Source organism: Sardina pilchardus, chromosome 24 (genome assembly GCF_963854185.1).
Source record: "Sardina pilchardus chromosome 24, fSarPil1.1, whole genome shotgun sequence".
Classification (NCBI taxonomy): Eukaryota; Metazoa; Chordata; class Actinopteri; order Clupeiformes; family Clupeidae; genus Sardina; species Sardina pilchardus.
In genome coordinates, this window is record NC_085017.1 from 13,671,344 (window position 1) to 13,693,915 (window position 22,572).

The 22,572-nt window shown below is 40.1% G+C and overlaps 2 protein-coding genes across 2 annotated transcripts; both read left to right on the forward strand.

The window, feature by feature from the left end:
• Nucleotides 1–3,164: 3,164 nt before the first annotated feature.
• On the forward strand, nt 3,165–6,496 carry LOC134073155 (XK-related protein 8-like). The gene is made up of 3 exons (XM_062530140.1): nt 3,165–3,518; nt 3,944–4,140; nt 5,739–6,496. The coding sequence occupies exons 1-3, from the start codon at nt 3,184–3,186 to the stop codon at nt 6,494–6,496; spliced, it is 1,290 nt and encodes a 429-aa protein (XP_062386124.1). The 5' UTR covers nt 3,165–3,183.
• A 4,354-nt stretch (nt 6,497–10,850) lies between these two features.
• On the forward strand, nt 10,851–22,158 carry LOC134072568 (cytochrome P450 3A27-like). The gene is made up of 13 exons (XM_062529321.1): nt 10,851–11,050; nt 13,097–13,193; nt 13,334–13,386; nt 13,461–13,560; nt 13,735–13,848; nt 14,057–14,142; nt 14,278–14,426; nt 14,747–14,871; nt 15,923–16,010; nt 16,177–16,337; nt 17,341–17,567; nt 18,248–18,410; nt 21,641–22,158. Exons 1-13 carry the CDS (start codon nt 10,986–10,988, stop codon nt 21,728–21,730), a joined length of 1,518 nt encoding a protein of 505 aa, XP_062385305.1. The 5' UTR covers nt 10,851–10,985; the 3' UTR covers nt 21,731–22,158.
• The last annotated feature ends 414 nt before the right edge of the window (nt 22,159–22,572 follow it).

Consider the following 22,572-nt stretch of genomic DNA (forward strand, 5'->3'; position numbering starts at 1 on the left):
GAGCTCTGTCACGCGTCCACCTAGCCCAACGCCATAACCGGAAGTCCTCAACTTAAACATTTGATATGTCATCTATCTTCTATTCTGAATGAAATATGGACTTTTGAAGCATCCACATCATTGCACTCTGTTTTTATTTACAATAACTCGTCCCAACTTTTTTGGAATGTGTATTAAAAAAAAAAAAAAAAAAAAAATTCAATTTAAAAATGTGGGCACTCAACATTTGTACATTTGCTCTGCTTTATTCTGATTTTGCTCTTTTTGTTTATGTGGCCAGATTATCATGGTCCAGTGTGATTATGTAAACAGTAGCCTACTGATACCAAAACAACTGCACCCCAAGTCCTCATTTCCTCATTGCTACTTTCCTTTCTCAACCATGCCATCTCTGCCTAATAGGCAGTGGTGGACAGTAACGAAGTACATGTAATTCGTTACAATACTTAAGTAGCATATTGATGTATCTGTACTTTACTTAAGTATTTATATTTGGTGAGACTTTGTACTTTGACTTCACTACATTTTTAAGTGAAAACTCGTACTTTTACTCCGTTACGTTTATGAAAACCCTCTCGTTCCATTTTGGCAAAACGAATCACGTGTCCAAACTGCGTCCTGCACGAACTTCAGTGCGGCCCACCGAGCATGCATTAGTTTAGATCTGGCCCGCCACGCACTTAGGCTATCATTGGCTTTTCGCTATTTTTTTTTTTATTTATTTATTTTTTACTTCCAGCAACGACGTTGTGGTTAACATTCCTGCAAACTAACACTCTTCTTAGAGAACGTGTACATTTACAATGTCAACAATGTTACATAGAGATGAAAGCCTACTCTTTGAAATCTCTATTGCAGCAAATCTAATGTGCATGTTTGTTACTCATAACGTTACTCATAACGTAATAGGGAACGTGTGAGCGTGCATGAAAGGGAGAGAGTGCATTGATAACTGATATCTCCGCTTTATAAAAGGCAGCCACTGAGTGGAGCCGGCAAGAGTCTTAAAGTGACAGTGTACCATTTATAAATGAATCAAACAGCATCATAGTTCTTAACAAATGTATTTTCTACAACAAAATTACTTTGTCATTATTATCATAATGAGTCACATTATGGACACCAATTCTCTTTGTGATTGAATAATGTATCGTAAATAAATAAATGTTCTTAATAAATGCTAGGGGGAAGGAAGTGTTTGACCCCCTATGTAACCCTATGGGAATTTAACACAGGGGCAGGTAGATTTTTATTTTTAAAGGACAGCTATTTCATGGATCCAGGATAAATGCATCCTGATAAAGTTCCCTTGGCCGTTGGAATTAAAATAGCCCCACGTCATCATACCCTTCACCACAGCTAGAGATTGGCATGGTGCTTTTTCCAGTATAGGCCTATTAGCCTGTTTGATTTGCATTGAGCTCAATGAGCATTAAACAGGCTAATAGGCCTACTGGAAAAAGCACCATGGCAATCTGTTTGTTTGCAGTTTGATTTTTACTCATTTTTTTAATTAAGGCATTAAGATCAATTGTCAAATGATGATTTTATATTTCTCTTTTTAGGCAACTTTAGCATGGTATCAAATACATGTTCTCCCCACTGTAGATAGCTTCTAAGCAAATAGACAAATGTAAGAAACTATTTGAAGAGTGGCATTAGTATTTCACCTTATATAAGCTGATTTAGCAGGAGCTTTGATGTGAAAAGGATAAATTATAATTATTAAGCCATTAGAACCATAATTCATTGAAGTACTTTTACTTGTAATACTTAAGTACATGTGAAGGCAAATACTTTTATACTTCTACTTAAGTGAAAATTCAAAGTGGGTCCTTTCACTTTTACTCAAGTAATATTTGACACAAGGTATCTATACTTTCACTTAAGTACATAATCAATGTACTTCGTCCACCACTGCTAATAGGCATCATGTGCGCTCTCTCTCTCTCTCTCTCTCTCTCTCTCTCTCTCTCTCTCTCTCTCTCTCTCTCTCTCTCGCCCTCCCTCTCTAGTATACTCAGAATGCACCAGAGTGAAAACATTAGAAAAATCAGTGAACAGTTTAATGTTCAGGAATGGACAGCTAGTTTTTTTTCTGATCTAAATGACAAATAAAGAAATATTAACTAATCACTTATAGAGCCAGTACACAGTGTGGCATTTTGCAGATTGATTTGCTCACACTATAAATGTTTATGTCTCAAGTCCGTAATCATACTTTGAGGAGAACATGTGCTCTCACACATACGCTATGTTTTCCCTCATTTCTGAGACCAGTTGGAACAGTTGCATCTCTCTGTTGCTGAGCTATAGTTTTGGACATCAAGATGTCAGAATCACCAATCTTGTTTGGGCTGCTTTTAATTATTGGACTATATTTACTTATCTATTTATATTCATTGACTTGAGGTCCAAATATAAAAGACAAACACACCATAGCTGCCAACTCAGGCATTAAATTGGGGTGAGGGCGCTGGAGTCAATCAAATGAATCTCACTCTCAATGTGTGAGCGTTGGCAGCTAACACCAACCCTCCTTTAACAAAGTCCAGACAGCAGAGGGATTACTGAGAGGTGAACCAAGACACTGAGCTAAGAAAACAGGTTCTTATAGAGTGAGTGTTACTGTCATTCAGTGTGTGCATGACTTCCTGGAACTTGGAAGACAATAAGCCAGTTTTCTATAATGTGAAAATATATAGTGTAAATAGAGGAGTGTGATATATCACATATTGTGTGGTTGTGTGGTTGTGTGGTTTGGATCAAACTGTGAATCAGCTGTTCACACATGTCTGTCCTCTCTTGTTTCCTATGAATTCATGCTTGTATGTTGTGTTGTGGTTGTGATTCAAATGCAAGAGCAGGACTTATGTGAAAGCATGTGACCACATATATGTACTTCGCACAAGCTGTCATCAGAGTGTGAGAATATTTGCTGTCATGTCTTGTGTTTGGTGTACCATGTGATTGGCTGAGCCAAAGAATGATTCAGGAAACCGCTGCATTAGGTCATAAAGGGAGGTGGAGACATCTTGTTGGGATTCTTTGACAGTTCTATTTACTTTCTTTTTCAGGTCATCAGTTCATGTTCACATCTTGGGAAGTGTCTCATCTCTGTTTAAATATATCTTAGCCCTGGCTGGAGTGTTTTTTTTTGTTTTTTTTTTGCAACCTTTCAGTATGCCCACCACCCCCAGAAATTGCAATAACACTCGAGGAAAAATGGAATTTTTTTTAGAAATTTTGTCGGACATAGTACGTTTTCTATTCTTCCTCTTAGACGTGGTACTTGACATTTGGGCAGTTGTGACTTTTTATCAGGAGGAGGCATACATCAGTATGGGAGTGCTAATCTTCGTGTTGGTGGGATCGTCTGTGTTGGTGCAGGCATTCAGCTGGCTTTGGTATAACTATGACTCTAAACTTCTTTCTGAAGAGTTTGAATTCCTGAAAAAGTACAGAAATAGAGGACTACTTGGTGTACTTCATGTGTGCCAACTGGGAGTCTTCCTCAGGTTGGTGTCAGTTAAAATTCTGTGAATGTCTTGCATTCTACTGACTTACTTGCATAACCATGCACTGACTTTCAAACTGTCATTTCATATGGATTCTGTAATTGGCATTGCAGAGGGTGTTGTTCCCACATGCGTTGGTAGTGCATAGTCTCCCCATTTATAGGAAATGCAATTCGTTTCAATTTACAGAAAGCTGAAGTCTGACTGCAACCACACAATCATTTTGATGTCTATGCTGCTGGTTTTACTTCCTTCTGTGGTGATAACCAAAGCTCTATTTCCCATATCTGGAAATAATGTTTTGTGTAGCATTACACCAAGAATAAAAATGACATCTATATTGTTGCTGATTATGTCTATTTTGCTATTGAAACATAAGTTAAAACAGGCCTACTTTTTACTTTAACTCATGGTGTTTGCTACAGGTTTGCAAGCATGATGGAGATCTCTCTGCGTAACAGAAATCTCTCATCGAAAGATGGACAGAAGGAGGGCATCGTTGTCTTCCTGAGCAATGACCTCAGATTGCTGCGCCTCATCGAGACGTTCTCCGAGAGCGCTCCACAACTGACACTAATGATGACCATCATCGTGCAAAGAGAGGAAGTGGAATGGGTCACAGGTACCTTACAGGACATTTATTAACTATCCAGGGACCTCAGAAGACATTAACTCACTTTTGACAGTGTGCTTTTATTGTTCATCTAATCATCAGGCCACTGGGGTCAAGGGCCAGGCCAAGGGTTCTGCAACTTTGTCTGAACAACGTAACCAACAATGCAACCAGTTCTTCAGTTACAGATTAGTTTCAGAAATAGGAACCTTGAAAGTGTGATTCTATATACTTCGATGTATGATGAGGCATACAACCTGAAACCTTTGTTCAGTTTGCTGTCCGCTATTCCCGGGGTCTTGCAGATTCTGTGGACATTAGTTAATTCATTCCAATCAATTAATTCAAAATTCACACCAACAATCTCAGGTCTTTGCATTAATTGCCTTCAGTAAAATTCAGAATCTTTTAATCTCAATGGCCTGGGGCCAAAACACATCTCAGAAAATGTTAGTCCATTACAAACCTAACAGGTCACTTGGATCTACTGGCACTGGTCAATTAGTTGTGCCCATGGGTCAGGTCTAAGCAGGAGGAAATGGCATTCAGCCATGCTGTCCACTGTTGGAGCAAACTACCAACAGAAATGTAGCGGTTGCGTAGCTGCAGCGTAGTTCTGCCAGGTATACTTAATACGTCATTCATTCATTACCCCTGACCGATCAGCATGCTACATTGGCTTTATTAATGACTCTGCTCAGGCACCTTCCTCTCGTTCCGGCAGGATTTGCCAGGGTCTGCACGCTCAGTGACCTGGACCTAGGACGGGGCCTACGCCAAAGACTCTCATTGTTGCTAATTTCTATCCTGATTAAAATCTTTGTTAACTTCAGTTATGTCTCTGAGTATTCCTGGCTGAAATGACATCTGCTCCAACTACATCCACATCAAACTCTGTCATCCATGTCTGTATGGACCTTGCTTGGCGCACTGGTGCATAGTCATGTTGGAACAGGAAGGGGCCATCTCCAAACTTTTCCCACAAAGCTGGGAGCATGGAATTGCCAAAAGTAGGCCTATTGGGTCACCTGCCTTGACCCCATATGAACTTCAGTCACATCCTATTCTTAAACTATAGGGTTTAATATGACGTCAGCCCACCCTTTGCAGCTAACAGCTTCAACTCTTCTGGGAAGGCTTTCCACAAAGTTTAGGAGTGTGTTGTTGGGCATTTTTGACCATTATTCCAGAAGTGCATTTGTGAGGTCACACACTGATGTTAGACGAGGTGACTGCATGCTCTCAGTCTGCGCTCTAATTCATCTCAAAGGCGTTCTATTGGGTTGAGGCCAGTCAAGTTCATCCTCCACACCAAACTCTGTCATCCATGTCTTAATGGACCTTGCTTTGTGCACTGGTGCACAGTCATGTTGGAACAGGAAGGGGGCATGCCTGAGCTGGGCTTGGCCTCTTAGTTCCAGTGAAAGGAATTCTCAATGCTAATCAGGCAAATGGCTAGGTGCAGACAGAGCTCCTAGCTCTAGACAAGTAAAATGTACATCTGTACCGTGGGTCACATTTCCTAAATGAAGTGTCTGAGATGTTGAAATGCATGCTTTTCAGTGTTATGCACCACAACTCACGTGTTCCTGTTTCCTTCCCTGCAGGTCTGAAGACGTTGGGTTCCTTCGCTGCAATTATCTCCAGTGTGGTCATGTACCACCGCGCCACGTTCAAGGCTAAGGTCAAGGTCAAGATGACCTGGATGCCATCTCTAGTGTACTTCCTGTGGAACTTCCTCCTGATCGCCCCGCGTCTGGCAGCAGTGGCCCTCGCTGCCTCCACCCTGCCGTACGGCATGATTGCAGTTCACTTCCTCCTCCTGTGGATCACATTTTTCCTATGGGCCTGGTGGCAGAAAACAGACTTCATGGACACCAAAACGGGGGAATGGCTCTATCGGGGCACTGTCGCTCTCATTTGGTACTTCTGCTGGTTCAACGTGTCCCATTACGACTGCAGGGGAAGGGGTTTCATGTATCGTTTCATCATAGCAGTGGACAGTGCCATCCTTCTGGGGCTGTGGTGGTGGGACTGTGCTCAGGCTTCAGTGTTTGGCATATCAGCATGGGTTGTGTTAGTTTGTGTGGGTTCATCCTATATAGTAGGAATAATAGTAAATGTTCTATATGACAAATTATGCCATCCAAAGAGGTCAGCCGCTAAAGACAAGTCAGACACAGACGATTCAGAAAATATCCTGGCGCCACAAAAGGCCTGTCTTGGGGGAGAGACGCCAAGTATGGACGAGGCGGGTATGGACGAGGCGGGTATTGGCCCAATTAAGGCGCCATCACCTCCACCTCCACCGAAGTCTTTGACTGGGGCTCAGAAGAGAATGCAGAGGTTGGCTGATATTTTTTAGTTATAGCACTGAATAATGTGTTGTTCTAAAAAGCAGTAAGAAGACGTATCAGACACATTCCATTATAATGTGGATTTCAATTACAGGTTTGTTATTTTGTACTGTAAACTAATTTATACAGCTTTTGAAAAAATCTTATTAGACAATGTTTACAAAATTATAATGTGATGTTTTTTTTTCCCCAACACTTGCATTACTTTGTGGTCAGGCAAAGTATAAGTATAGCTCAATCTTTTAAGATTTAACATCAGTCTGGGGAGTCTGCACTTTATTTCTTCTGATCAATGTGGCCTCCTTTTTAAAGAGACCCTATGCAACTTTTTCATAGTCATAAAATCGCTTAGAAATCGTTGTTTTGCTTGACTGACCAGTTTTATCGAAAACAGTCATATTTCCTCCCGCCCCCAGTGTCCCTATCCGCTATTGCAACCTTGCCGTTTGTTCAGGAGGCGATCGCTCCTTGTTTACATCTGGAAGTCTGAGACGCATAAGGAGCAAGAAGAACCACGCTTGCCATTTATATTTATATATATATATAGCCTATATATGTATAAATATACAAGCTAAAGCTGTAGGGGAAGCTCTGCAGAGAAATATGCAAGCATAAAACGAGCTAAAACGAAAAGCGAAACCGGAGATGAAATCGCCAATCCTGCATAGTTTCTCTTTAACTGCATTGAGGGCATTGAGTCTACATAACAACCTTTTTGCCAGCTCCATTCAAATATAGACGGCTAATAGAGAAACTTGTTTGTGCTACATTTATAGCACAATATTAACTAGAAAAGCACTCAGAGAGCGCAAACCTCAAAAATGTTCCGCCTCCTTTCATCAAAATCCATCCATAACTTTTTGAGTTACCTTGCGAGCGAACAAACAAACAAACGATGGAGATCAATCAATTTCCAAAAGATGATTTTATATTGTCAACTTTAGCATGTGTTCCAATACTTTTGGAGGGGACTGTATAACTGGTGCATCTCCACTGAATTGCAACATAGTACATGTCCAGGAAGGTAAGCATCTCATTGGTGGCCCTATTGCATCTTTAGTCAAGTCAAGTCAAGTCAAGCCAAGTTTAGTCATTCAATGTGCTTTACATAAACAAAACAGTATAGCAGATAAAATAATATATAATAATAACAGTAAATATAACAGTCAAAGAATAATTTAAAAAAGATCATATATAAAACAAAAAAGGAAAGCATAACACACTAGTAAAAATAATTGAACAATAAAGAATAATTTGAACTTTCATTTGACATTTCAGTTGGACTGTATACCTAAAGCTATTTGAACAATTGACTTGGATACAGAGCCAAGAGCATAAAAAATCTTTGAAAAACACCTAACGCTTATCTCAGGCATGCAGATAAGCCAATGTGGTCAACATCATCAGCCAGAGTTACAGTAGATGCTGGAATTTTTGTCAAGTTCATGATATTTTAGAGAGATGCAAGTTGAAAACAATGGCAAAACAATATGCATGGGATTTATGCAACACTGATACAGTATGTAAAATGTTTGCTTTCAGTCTTATGATCTTTCTGTAAATTATGTTAAACAAAAATCCCTCCTCGCAACTCACCCCTAAGTGGATTTCTGCCAGCATGAATACATTTACTAACACAAGACATGGACATGATCATATCCATAAATAAATCAGCCTATTATTTATTTTATTTTATTTTATTTTTTTCTCAGAAATGCCAACACCCAGGACCAACAAATGTTTGTCTGTGAGTTAATAATGCCACAGCCAACAGCTTTGGACTCATGAACATACCCCCAGAGTATAACAGCTGTTGACTGCAGCAACTCGAGATAGGTAGAACCGATCTGACTTGTTTTCTTTCGCACCGACAGTAGGCCTACTCTGAGATCTATGTGAAATATTACCGAGATTCTCCTTTAAGCCTAATAATTATGTGTTGATCTTGCATCTGAAGAAGACAATGATTTTACTCAAAACAACTTTCAACAACCATTATTTACAGTTTTTCTAGATTGCTAATGCTATTCATATATCAGAAGACTTTGATAAGATTTGAGAAAGACTCTTGAAAGATTTTTTCTTTCTAAAGCCCCCCATTATTATTATTAAGCTGTACTAAGAACATTACAATCTTTTAAGAATCTTTCCTAAATCTTGTCAAAGTCTTCTAGTGTAAGGATGGCTGAAGATGCAACTGGGATTTGCTTGATCTTGAGCTTCACCTGTAACTTCTACCAAGTTTGTGATAAAACTCAATAGAAGGAAACAGGATAGTGCAATACTGCCTGCTGACCAGGAGATGTCGCTACCACCTTAACTCTAAGTGTGTAAGGGGCTTTTACCAGCCAGAGCTGACCATATGCTTCATTCTACACTACATAAAAACTCTCCTGTTGTACTTATGGATACCAGTCTCTTAAATTACCAATGTATCTTCATTGTGTTATATAAATAATCTGGTAAACAAAAAAAAACAAATGACAAAACACAAGAGAGAAAAAGACAGTGAGACAGTGCAGGGCAAAAACATAGGCTACAGGATCAAGAACATATTGGAGGAAAAATGGAAAATGGATGAAGAAGAGATGAGAAAGAGAGGGAAGGAGTGCCTAGGAAGAGAGGTATGTGGATGGTGGGAGAGAAGAAAGTGGTCGCAAAAGAATTAGAGAACACTTGTGGGGGTGAGGAGAGCACACACACCTGGAGGTGACCTTGAACCGCTGGTCACTCACATTCTCCGCTCTTCTGCCGTCCGTAGTCCAACTGATACTGCGTCTCTCCGTCTCTTGCCTCTCCTTCTAGGGCAGCAGGGTTCAGTGCTGCGGTCTCTCCTATCGAAGAAATCCTCAGTGGTATCAGTAGGAGATTTCATCTACCCCAGGACGTCCTGTGACTATAGCCCTTTTCAGATAATACCGCCATGCACAATCTCAATCTAGTCGAGTCATTCTCTTAGGACTTCACTAAGAAGCATGTTCCAAGGGGTCGCCACTGTTCTAGCTTCAGCCAGTCAGCGTTTTTGGAGATGCCTTTAATTGACAGGACAGTAGGACAGACAGGAAGTGAAGAGAGAGATGGTGGGATCAACCCGTTGTCATAGACATATAGACTCGAATGTGGCCAGATAAAAAAAATTAAACCACAGCTCTATCAGTCATGTGATATCAGCTCGGTTCTTCACATATTTGGGCCAAAACTGAGCAATTTAACAAAATACAGATGCTCATGTTGACACCACCTACAGTAGGCTGAGGTAGGCCTAGTTAACACAGCACTGAAATTAATGTAGCCTATGCTACTGCTAAAAAGGGGAAAAGTCAGGGTTGGTTTAACATAATATTCATTAAACCATGCTAAAATGATAAATATGGGCTAGTTTTGAATTAAACGTATTGTATTGTTGTTGTTGTTGTTGTTGTTGTTGTTGTCATCATTATTATTATCATTTTTCTTATGCTTATATTATTATACTCAATCCATACTTTGCACGTGACGCAACTGCTTGCGGACAAGAACTGTCATTCTCCAGCAATGAAACCCAGTAGGCTACACTATGAATGTTGATGTGTGCGCACGCTGTAGGCTATAAGGAAAATGTCAAGTAGGTAGAGAGCGAGCACAGCTTGCGAGCGAACACAGGTGGTTTAAAGTGGAAAAGTTTCCATCCGAAGACGAACTGATTCTGAAAACTCAAAATGATGAAGTTCCCTTTACATATCTCGCGCACACTGCATCAAAGTATTATTGCTGTGTTAACCATGATCGTTTCCACTTAAGCATGAGAAATGTTTCTCACATAGCAAAATAAATACAAACCTGCGCTCACGTTTAAAAGACGAAATTTACTCAATGCTTACAAGAAACTTCACCTCGCTGAATATTAAGACTACTAGGCCATCAGCAAATGTGATCTCTGGAAGGCCTGTTCAATTTCGCCATATCATGTTTATTGACATGTCAGAGATAATGTAGGCCTAGCGTTGTGCTGTAACTATGATATTACTTTGCATAAGGACATTGGGAAAATGAGGGGTGGTGTTTAGCCTAGGCTACATGGGAAGCCTGAAGGCCTATTGCTGTCATTCCAGTTTAAATCTCAAGTTACTTGCCCATTATGTCTAAAACTAGTAGAACCTAGCCTAAATAATATATTTAAAAAATGTGTGGCTCTCGAGGTTCTATCTCGGGCCCCTGGCCTATATAGAAGTGACCTGAACTTTCCCCCAGTTGATTTTGGATTACGCAATGATTTTAAAACAAAAAAAGATCATAAAAGATAAAAATACGTTTTTTTCTCTTTTTTTCTTTTCTTTTCAATCATTGCGTAATCAGCTGGGTGGAATTTCAGGTCACTTCCTGTTTATAGACCACAGCTGCTCTCGCGAACTTTAAAGGCTATTTCTCAGTGTCTGTCTAAATCCAGTTTATCGCACAGTTCGTGTTTCAAGGATAACCTACCTGTAGTAGCCTAGTTGCGAACTCCAACAAATTAACATGTTGCCTTCATTTTCCATGGAGACGTGGACTCTCATAGTTTTGCTTTTAACGCTCTTAATAATGTAAGTAATCTGAGATTGTTTCTCATTGTGCTTTCATGTTATTTGTTCTGGCCTATGTGTTTTCAGATAACACTAAATGCCTACTCCAAGTAAGACAGTCAGTGGGGTATCATTATGTTGGCGATGTATGTTGCGCTCTGTCAAGTGGCTGTGTTTTTTTAGCGTCGCTGTATCACCATGGTGTTTATGTTGCCAACCAAATTGCATCAGCCTCACTCATTAAGGCTAAACCTGGCATATCTCGATACATTTCGCTATGTTAGTGAGAGTTCCATTCCATTAGCATAGTGTGGGTTAGGTGAATCCCAGCTTGGATGTATGCCACTTTCAACTTTCAAGCTTATTCAAGTTGGGAAAAAAAGACGTGTCGGATAACCAAGCATTGATTGACTCACTCACTAGTTTTACATTATTGGCATTATATGGATTGGTTGAAAATTGACCGCTGGCCATTTGGCTACCCTTTAGGCATTCACATACGCAGCTTGAACATACTCTGGTAATACGTAGGCCTACAAATGAATCGTTTTAGTTACGATTGTGATGGATGTTTGATAAGCCAAGTAGCCTAAAATCCAGGCCTAAATAATCATTTAAATGTTGAAGTAATAAAATATAAAAGCCTTAACTTTTATGACTGTGTAGGCTATGTGTCTTCATAGACGTTGGAAGTGGTAGTGCGCCCCCAAACCTCAGCAAGACACTTGTTGTTTTCGCCAAGCACTTGCTATACTGCGTTCTGTGCCTTCAGTGATCTGCAGCGTTGCAATAACATGCGGGCTGGTCCGCGGAGCTGCGAATTGCATTTTCTTGAGGCAATAGGGGGTATCTATGGAATCCCATTTCCGCCAGGGAAATAATAATAAAAAAGTTTATGCTAAGTCAAAATGAAATAAAAATTGTTCAAGGGTCATGTTCAAGGGTCTGTAGGTGCCTTAACCATTGGTGGTTTTATCTCAAAATGTTGACTTTTTATCTCAAAATGATGACTTTTATATCTCATAATTTTGACTTTTTATCTAAAAATGTTGACTTTTCATCTAAAATGTTTGACTTTTTATCTCATAATTTATCTCAAATGTTCGACTTTTTATCTCAAAATTTTGACTTTTATATCTCATAATTTTGACTTAGCTTATAAAGCTTATTTTTTTATTTCCCTGGCGAAAATGGGCTTCCATAGGTATCTCTATGGGCTCTTCTCATTCGTCATTTTATCTACCCTCCCTCCCTTCCTTCCTTCCTTCCTTCCTCGGTCCTCCGGCTCGTTCCCACTGATCTATAAAGTAATGATGCGGTGGAAACAATGGGATAGTCTATCCAGTGTTCCTTATAGATCAGTGACAAAAAGCCGGAGGACCGAGGATCGAGGAGAGAGGAGAGAGGTTGAGAAGGGGCCTATGTGCTATATGAGCTCTCATTCAATGTGTGTGCGCGTCAGCGCAAGTGAAACTGCAAACTGAACCACTTCCTTTGTTAAGGAAATTATGTCCCTCGATCCCAAACTACGTTTTACTTGTTTGTTTAGCATCTAGAATGGCAAGAAAAAAAATCCTGGGAGAAAACTCCGGACCTTTGTAAATTTACGCAAACAATGTCCTCACTCTATGGGGAGCTTGGCTCCCTCTGGCTTCCACGTAATTCAGCACTGGTAGTCATTTGAACTGCCCACTGATCACGCCTCTTGCGGAGTAGAAATAAAGCGCAGACTCCCCAGACTAATGCTCAATCTCAAAAGGATTGAATTTAGTGTGGTGATAGCCAGACTACCCAACATCGAGGACGTGCAGAGCTGAGTTGAAAGTCTAGTTACAAATATCATATTCTGCTAGTATATCACTTAATTCATACGTGAGTTAAGGATTTGTCTAGTCAATAGCCTATCTAGTAGGTAGCCTTTACATGTCCAACTTGTACCCCACAATGCATTTGAAGGTGAAGCAACAGTGATGCCTTCGGCAGTCGCTGCGTGTTTCGGGTTGGCACAGCAATGGGACTATAGCTTTCTGTTCGGTTGATTAAAGCTCAGTGTGGTCTATTTTCAAGATATGGGACATGGCCTTATGGACATTTCAAAAACATGGGCATCCCAGGACCTCGGCCTTGGCCATTCGTGGGGTCATTTGGATCAATGATAATGAAAGTGAGTAGCCTAATAGTTTGTCATTGGCAAAATGTTTTCGACACCAGTATATCTAGTCGGCAAAAAGGAAAAAATTTGACGGATTGGATTTGCAAACACTAATGTTCATTTCCACTCTGTTTCCCATGTTATCTATGTAGGGTTTCCACGTCTTTGACCAACAGTGTTTCCAAAAATATGGAAGAATGTGGGGGTGAGTAAAATGGCAAACAAGTTTTAAGCGCGTATGTGGAGATCAGTGCACTCAGTTTCACTTTTGTCATCCAGGATCTTTGAGGGCAGATTACCTGTGCTGATGGTTACAGATACTGAGGCGATAAAGGCCGTTATGGTCAAGGAGTTTTACACGGCCTTCACCAATAGAAGGGTAGGTTCTTGGCTTCCTGTCTCATGGCCTATAGCCCTGCGTGAAAAACACATATCTCATTATCCACAGTCTAATTTGCTACCCTTAAATGTACCAGTGGCTCTACATGCTGACTACATACTTTAGTTACAACAATAGAGATAAGTACTTAAAGCCTTGCTTGACTATCTACAGAGAGACGTTCTAGCTGGATCCCTTTCTGATGCAATAACCTCTGTTGAGGACGAAAAGTGGAAGAGAATCCGAACTAGTCTCTCTCCAACGTTTACAAGTGGACGAATCAAAGAGGTGATTCATCTTGGGTGTCTGATTGAAGTTATACAACTGCTTGGTTGAATTTCCCATTTCTAGAATTAGAAGAAATAATTATCACGTGTTCGGATGATGAAAAGTTGACCAAAAGATTAAATGGAGTTTGAGATAAATCAATCTGACTTAGTCCACGTTATACTGATCATGCAATGCAAATGTAGATTATTTTGTTCTGTTGTTCCAGGTGTTTCCTATTGTTGCAGAATATGCAAACCGTTTAATAGAGTATTTGAAAAAGCAAAACTTAAATGAACCAATTATCATCAAAGAGTAAGTAAACTTTTCCCTCCCCAAACTAATCAACTTCTTCATACCCTGTGCTCCAGATCTCATTATTACAATAAACATGTGTATGAAAGTAAGTAATCCATTTAAATGTTGTTGTTTACTGTTGTTTGCCCACAGCATGTTTGGTTTATACAATATCGATGTTCTGACCAGCACTTCATTCAGTGTAGAGGCGGACTCCATCAACAACCCTAATGATCCCTTTGTTGCAAATGTAAAGAAACTGATGGATTTTAGCCTTTTCAATCCAGTCTTTCTTATTTCCAGTAAGTACGCCAATTGAGTGAATACGTCAAACCCCCAGTAGGGTCATCCTGATACGACTGTACAGTAGGTGCCTCTCATGCAGCGTTTATACGTCCTCCCTCGCTCCTCGGGCCTCGATCCTCACTGTTCTACATAAAGAATGATGGGGGGGGAAACAATGGGATAGTCTATCCAGTGTTACTTATAGATCAGTGGGAACGCCCCTCGAGGATCGAGCATCGAGGAGGCATGTTGAGAGGCACCCCGTGTATCACTGCTGGTTTCCAGTACTATTTCCACAATTGATAGCCTACTTTGATCTCCATTTAATTTTTTTTAGTTGTCTGTCCTTCATTGGTTCCGCTTATGGACAAAATTGGCATCAGTTTTCTCTCACCATCTCTAATGGACTACTTCTACGGTACTCTTCGAAAGATTAAGGAGCAGCATGGAGAGGATGCCAATGTATGTTCACCAAAGATTGACCTTAAAGGATCCAAGATCTGTGGGCTTTGGGTTGTCTTGAATGCAGCCACACAACACTCACAACACCATTAACTTGCATTGTATTTCATATAGCACCCCTCATGGTACAGAGTGATATTACATGAGAGCTATAGGCTGGCTAGCAGGTTTGCATGCTAACTTTAGTGGAATCACAGAACAAAGGCAGTTTTGAAGAAATGTAAAATTGTTCGTTTCTTCCCATTCTGTTCTTTTCAATCTATATAGCGCCTTTTAAGATGTGTATACCTGGTGCTATTTTTCTAGGAAGACAGGGCAACTAATACATGTATAGGCATCCACTGCAGTTGACACACATTTAGGCTACACACTACTAAAGTTGACAGCAGACAAAATGTTCTGTCACACCAGAAATCCAGACTGATTGGACTGGAGATGTAACTAACATTGGCCGGGTTTCCCAGATTCGTTAAGAACCACTTAAGTGCTAAGAACTTAGGAGTGCTCTAAGAACGCTCCTAAGAAGTTCTTAGCACTTAAGAGCTTCTTAACGAATCTGGGAAACCTGGCCAATGATTGTTCCATCTTTTAATTATTTGTAAGCCTAATCAAACTGCATAACTAATCAGGTGGCGGTTTGGCCCAATTCATACTTTGCAGTCACGTGACTACCATGGATACCTGGATGGCAAGAAACGCTGCCGGCAAATTACTTGCTTATGCTTATTCAATCGCACAACAACTATCTGGCATGTTGTTTTCACCTCAAAACACCAACTTCCGTACAGTAAAACTGGTGATGTCCTGGCAATATCCTTGATTAGTTTACTGGGTTTCGTTGCTGAAGAATGATGTTCTTGCCAGCCAGTAGTTGTGACGTCACATGCAGTATGAGTAATAGGCCAAGAGTAATAGGCCAAGTATACCAATTCATCCGGACTAAAATTGGGTCAGTGTTGTCTGTTTTATGCTAGATTGCACATGGTAGCATGTTGGGAAGTCTACAATGTCCCACAGTGGTGCCCACTCAGATGTACTTGTTTGTTGACAGAGGAGAGTGGACTTCCTGCGAGTCATGATGCGCTCCCAAATCTCAAACGAGGAAGCTGAGAAAAGCAGTGAGGATCAACCTATTAAAGGTAACGAACGAGCCATGCATTATTCCACTCAATTAACACTTTGCCTCTGGAGCATGGAAGGGAGGAATGTCATGTTATGACTCAAATATCAACAGCCTTCACAAGCTCTGCCTTGAATTGGTAGTCACTGATAGAAAAACTAAATTCTCTCTCTACTCATTTTCAGGATTGACAGAACATGAAATACTCTCCCAGTCATTTCTCTTCATCCTGGCTGGGTATGACACTACTGGCAACACTCTTAGTTTTCTTGCCTACAGTATTGCAACAAATCCAGATGCTCAAAGCAAGCTCATAGAGGAGATTGATTCAGTGTTTCCAAACAATGTAAGTTAAATTGCACTGCTCATGTTAATGGGTCTGAACGTCTTAATAAGCTATTGAAAATATATTAAACATATAAACCATTAGACATATGCAACTACAATGTGTATGTGTGTGCCCTATACACTATAGGTAAAATCATTGGGATGCCTGTCATTACACCCACAGGAAATGACATCCCATTGTAAATCCATAGGTGTTTATTAAATTGGTGCTTGTCCCCCTCTTTACAACTGTAACAACTACAACTCTTTGGGAAAGATTTCCTCATGATCATAGCCTGGGAATAACCATATTAACCCATATGAACCTTTTGGCATATTTGGGACTTGGTCTGCAGGTCCGTCTTGCCCATTTCCAATGTCCCTAAAACATGGGCACACAAATACAATCGCTAATCTGGCATGGATTTGCATTTTCTTTTAATTAAGTAAATGTAGTGTATGAGATTGCTACACTTCTGAGACATTTGTTAAGCACCAATTTAAGTTCAATTTCACTGCTACTAGTTACACCCCTGCTAGAAATCGTAAGTCAGTTAACTTATACCCAACGCACTCTCAATTACAATAGAGAAGTTCCTTGTTAGGTCAGGCACTGATGTTGAACAAGAATACCTGGCTTCCTAAAGAGTGGAAATTGTTGCAAAGGTGGGGCAAAACTGTGCATTGATATATGGATTTGCAATGGAATGCCATTGAGGTTCCTGTCAGTGTTGCCAGATTGGATTGACTGATTTCCGCCCAATCACCCCGCCGTCTTCAGCAAAAAGCCACCCGATGCCGTTTTTCTCATAGAGAACCATTGAACTCAAAATGTTATTTACCCGCCTACAGCTTATTTTTCCCCGCCGAATCCGCCGAACGATATAAAAAGAAGCCCAATTGGGCGGGCACCCGCCAAATCTGGCAACACTGGTTCCTGTGTGTGTAATGTATTGACTTGACTTCATTTATCACTAGTAAATGGTTCATGTCTTAAAGGTACATTGTTATGCATTGTGTAGGCACCTGTCACCTATGAAAAGCTAACGCACCTTGAGTATCTGGATATGGTCATATGTGAATCTCAGCGAATGTGGCCAGCTACTCCACGTATAGAAAGGATGTGCAAACAGACGGTGGTGATAAATGGAGTCACAATCCCCGAAGGCACTCTGGTTTCTGTTCCTGTGCCTGTATTGCACAATGACCCAGAGCTGTGGCCTTCCCCTGAGGTTTTCAAACCAGAAAGGTAAAAACATGATTGTGTTACTGAATCAGACAATTGCACAATTAAAGTAAGGCTTAAAAGTAAGATTTTTAAAAATGCTAGTAAGTATAGCTTTTGTCCAAAACACACAATATGTAAACATCAACATCAGTTGAAGGCTGCAACTTCACTTTTTTAAATGACATTTTTGAAATGAGCATGATTTCTTAATGTCTGTGACATATCAGGGCCATTTTATGATTAATTGAAATACATTTCTTACATACGGTTCCTTTAATCATCAAATTAATTAATTAAAGGTGACGTAGAATGGAAACCATTTTTTGTCTCGGTTTTGATGAATTTGGAGTTGTGCATAACCAAAGAGCTGTCATGAACATGAGGCATGGTTGTGCTCTCCTTCATATGAAAATCTTGAACTTAGAAACAGCCACTAAAAAATCAAATATCGCAAGAGGGCGCCATTTAGCCATTTAGTCAAAAGGACCATTTCAATTCTACCATTTCAAAATAGCCTAAATATAAGGTTTTAATTGGGCTTCTGAAATTGCAATTGAGTTTATTTTCTATAAATCAAAGTCGAATATATAGGCCTACTATTTTAACATCAGAGAACACAGTGCAATACTCGATTCATCCATTCTATGTCTTCTGCAATTAATCAATTAACTAACCAATATATGTGGCTTTAATTACTGAAGGTTCAGCAAAGACAATAAGGAGAGCATTGATCCATATGCTTACCTTCCCTTTGGTGTTGGACCTCGCAATTGCATTGGAATGAGATTTGCTCTTATGATGGTGAAAGTGATTATGGTACAGCTGCTCCAAAACTTCAAACTGGAGACATGCAAAGAGACTTTGGTGAGTAAATGAGTTAATTCTATCTTAATGATTCACAGTATTTTTTGTTTATGTAAAGCACATTGAATGTAGCCTGGCTAACGCCTCCCACTTCTCAAATGAGACGTGGTCTGGCAACCAGACGTTCATTTTCTCCATGGAGGTAGTAGGCGCGTTCAAGATGGCTGCGCAGCACAAAAACTGCGCAGCACAAGATGCACGTGGTTAAAAATCTGTCCACGATGGTCTAGATGGGTGTGTTTTCGACTCGGCAGTCGGTATCACATGGCCTCAACTTATCGCGGGAGCAAGGCGTGGCCAGGCAGCTGCGGAGCAGCCGCTCTGGAGGTACTGCGGAGCGCAGCGGAGCCTAGACCCTGCCTTCATGACGTCAGGTCTTTGCCCTAATTGGCTTTTACATCCCTGACGTATGTGCAGGTGTTTAGATGCCTCCTCATATCCACAAGGGTCCGTGCGGGTCCGTGCCTCGTGATTCGTCACATGGTCAAGTCTAGCCAAGTCTACACTACGGGAAGTAGAGAGTGTACAACTTTATAGCAGCGTTTGTATCCCCTCCCCTGCTGCCACCGGCAGCTCTCGTTGCTGCAAAAGGTAATTTGGAGTTGAACTTAAACACGCCTATTATAAGAACTGGAGAGAGGGAATAAGTCCCGCCCCCATTCATTTCAATGGCCCATGCTAGGCTAGCTACTTCAGCCAAAAAAGTTTGAAATTGGCCGCAGCCATCTTTGAGAAAATGGCGTTCCATGGGTGTTCATTTCCGTCACCAGCTAGAATGAGCCAATTAGGTTCCACGTTACAACGAGACAACATAGGTACATCGTTGATGAAGATTGGAGAGTGAGAGAAGGTGTTCGTGAACATGCTCCTATCGTTACAGGCGCAAATGTATTTAATTATTTGAGTCGGGATGGTGGTGGAGAAGTTTGCCCCTTGTCTCGAAATCCTATAATGTGATATTCATATGTCATGAGATAATAAACATGGCGAGTCAATATTGAGCAAGAATTCACTTAGCATACACATAAATATGATCCCCACAGTAAATGCTTTGAACTGACTGTAGCCTAGGATGTTTGTGCGCAATAGGCTGTCTACCCGACGAAAATGACTCTTAATAAGTAGACATGGGATGTAAGAAACGTGTGGATACCTGATATGCTATTTGTGCTGCACCCAGTGTGAATTTGCAGCTTAAACCTACATTTGTAGACAGACGGAATGAAGCCAACGCATATTATAGGCTTACCGGTAGAATGTGTTGTGTTTCGAGCAGCATGCATTTTAAGTCTAATGTCACTGTCGGAAACTTTTGCCGTTATGTAGGTTATGTGACCCCACAACGCTGCGTTGTTATGAACTACAGGTAGGAACTGCAGCTGAGCGTTTTAAAATAGTCCTCATAGCCTACACGACAGTGAGTAGGTTAATAATTGGGTTTAGAGAATTGCTTCGCATTTCCTAAAATATCTTATAATAGGCTACCTTGCCAACTCATACATAGTCTAATGCAAATAATAGTAACCTATAAGAACAACATTGGCTTTTTTTATTCACAAAGCCTGGTATAATGATACAGTCTAATCCACAGGCATTAAGTCAAGTAGCCTATCGGTAACTTAATTCAAGTCGTCAGTCATTTTATTTATGTCTTCTGGAATGCGTAATCAACATGGATGCGCAACGAAGCTCGTGCCCAACTCGAAACTCGTGCATGAGCTGTCTCGTGCATGCGCTGGTGCCGGATATGTTGCAACCTTGGAACGCCATTTTTTCAAAGATGTCGGCGGCCAAATGACATGCTAACTGGCTGAAGCTAACCCTCCAAATCCTGACCCCCTGATTTTCTCGTATTTGAAAAAAATGCCCAGATCCGTTCATTGGGCGCCACGGATGTCAATCAAATGCGTCTCTGCATAGCTCATCATGGTCTTGCTTTCTCCCCTGTTCTGTGATTGGCCCCCAACATCAGGTGAAAATGGGGGCGTTAGTTTCCAGACTGCCTTAGCAGCGTGAAAGAAATCACCGCGAGGTAGTATGGGAAACCCAGGCTACATTGAATGCCCTCTGTGTATGAAATGCATGTGTATAAATAAACTTGACTTGACTTGACTTGTTATTACTTGTTACTTGATACTCATATATACTATATATAACCTACAGTATATGCAAAGGTTTTAGGTAGTCAATTATTGAATGAATATAAAGTGTGATGTTTATGTATAAAATTACCACAAAGATACACTATGAGGGAGGGTCATCACAAGGTCAATAATACTGTGCTATCCTGTAGTAATAAATTGTCAATCAGTCAGTAGTTCAACAGTCCAGGCCATGCACTGTTGAAAAATTGAATAAATAAGTGCAGATTCATTTTGCCATTGTTTTCCTGAAATGTTTGCAGTCTTCCCTGAAAATACATGATCTGGATGAGTATATTTGGCTCAAAACCTGTGTGCATGATTCAAAATAGATTGTGCCTTGCGATGTGTGCAAGATGCCTGTGCCATATAGGCACTAATGCACCTCCACGCCATCATGGACCTCCAGCTTGTTCCCACTGATCTATAAAGAACACTGGATAGACTATCCCATTGTTGCCGCCCCATCATTCTTTATAGATCAGTGGGAACAAGCCAGAGGACCGAGGAGAGATGTTGAGAAGAGCCTTATGATTTCCAAAAATAACTGCCCATTTTGATTGGTCTCTAACCACAGGAGTCATGGCCTTTTCCCACCACGACAGTCCATGTTAAATGAGCTCAGGTTGTATTGTAGATGACGAAATCCCCAAATCCTTTGCAATTTCCCGACCCAACTTTTTTTAGAAGTGTTGCTGGCATCAAACTCAAAATGTGCTTATTTTCCATTAAATAATCTAATTTCTCTCCTTCAACAATTGATATGTTGTCAGTCAATTATAGTGTTGACATGATTTGTAAGCATTCTTTTTTTTAGAATTATTTAGTGTCCCAACTTTTTTGGAATTTTTTGCATTCTTATACATTGATAATTCATTGTAGCTTACTAGCTAGAATGTAATAAAACTTGTAATTATTTGTATTAGATCAATTCCACTTTGTGCTTGTGTATTATACTAAAACAATGGCAGCCACTATTTTGATATATCAATATTTGAAATATTAATTGGGTTGTTACATACTGAGAAATATTATAATGGGCGTGGCTATAATAAATTGAATGTAATTTTTTATCTCTATTTCTTTCAGATACCTATGGAACTGGATGGGATTTTTCGACCAAAAAAGCCTATAATGCTCAAGCTTGTACCACGATCTCATTTAAGGACTGAGGAATGAATATAGGTTGAAATATAACAAGAAAGAATATCATCCTCTTCTGTTAACATTCCTACTTATTAATTTAGCTGATTCTTATCTAGTGTATCAATTTCTACTCTGTGCTCTAGCTTAATCCATGCTGTACAAGTATACAGTAACTGATAATGACAAATACAAATGTCTTTGATACGTTAGTGAAATTCAGTGCTTAGTTGTATACACACTCCAGACAACATACAATAAACTAATCGAAAGTGTTCACTTTTATATGTCTACCTGCTGAAATGACGTTTGTTTGGTTGTTTGGTATTGATTAATGTCTGGCATTTATTTTATTGTAGATTATTGTTGCCCTAGGATGTAGATCTATGTCACACTTAATTGGGTTAGGAGGGCATTTTGTCAAACAGATTCATTAAAGATGGAATCTCCCCCACCACACCCAACCAATGGAGTAGGCTACACTTTTTCTGTGCTAGGGCATTTTCTGGGACACAGCGGGGATCACATTGGATATACTGTAGCGAAGCAGCAACAGTAGAGCATACTGCTCAGGCCAAATTCAGTGCATTCAGCTATGATTTACAGTGTGTACATTTGATTTTGATATTTATACCAGGCCTAAACATATTATATCTGTAAAGAGAAAAAAATAGATCTTATAGCCCAGTTAAGTATTTTCTTTAAGCTTTTTTTTGGAAAAGGCTGGGGCCACTTCGCGTCATGTCTAATGGCTGCTTCTACTTGGAAAATGCAACAACAAAAAAAGCCCACCTACCACCACCTAAATGTTTTTATTTACACGGTTGACATAAACTTGAGGCCTATGCACGTTACTTGCATGAATAGTTCAATGATCA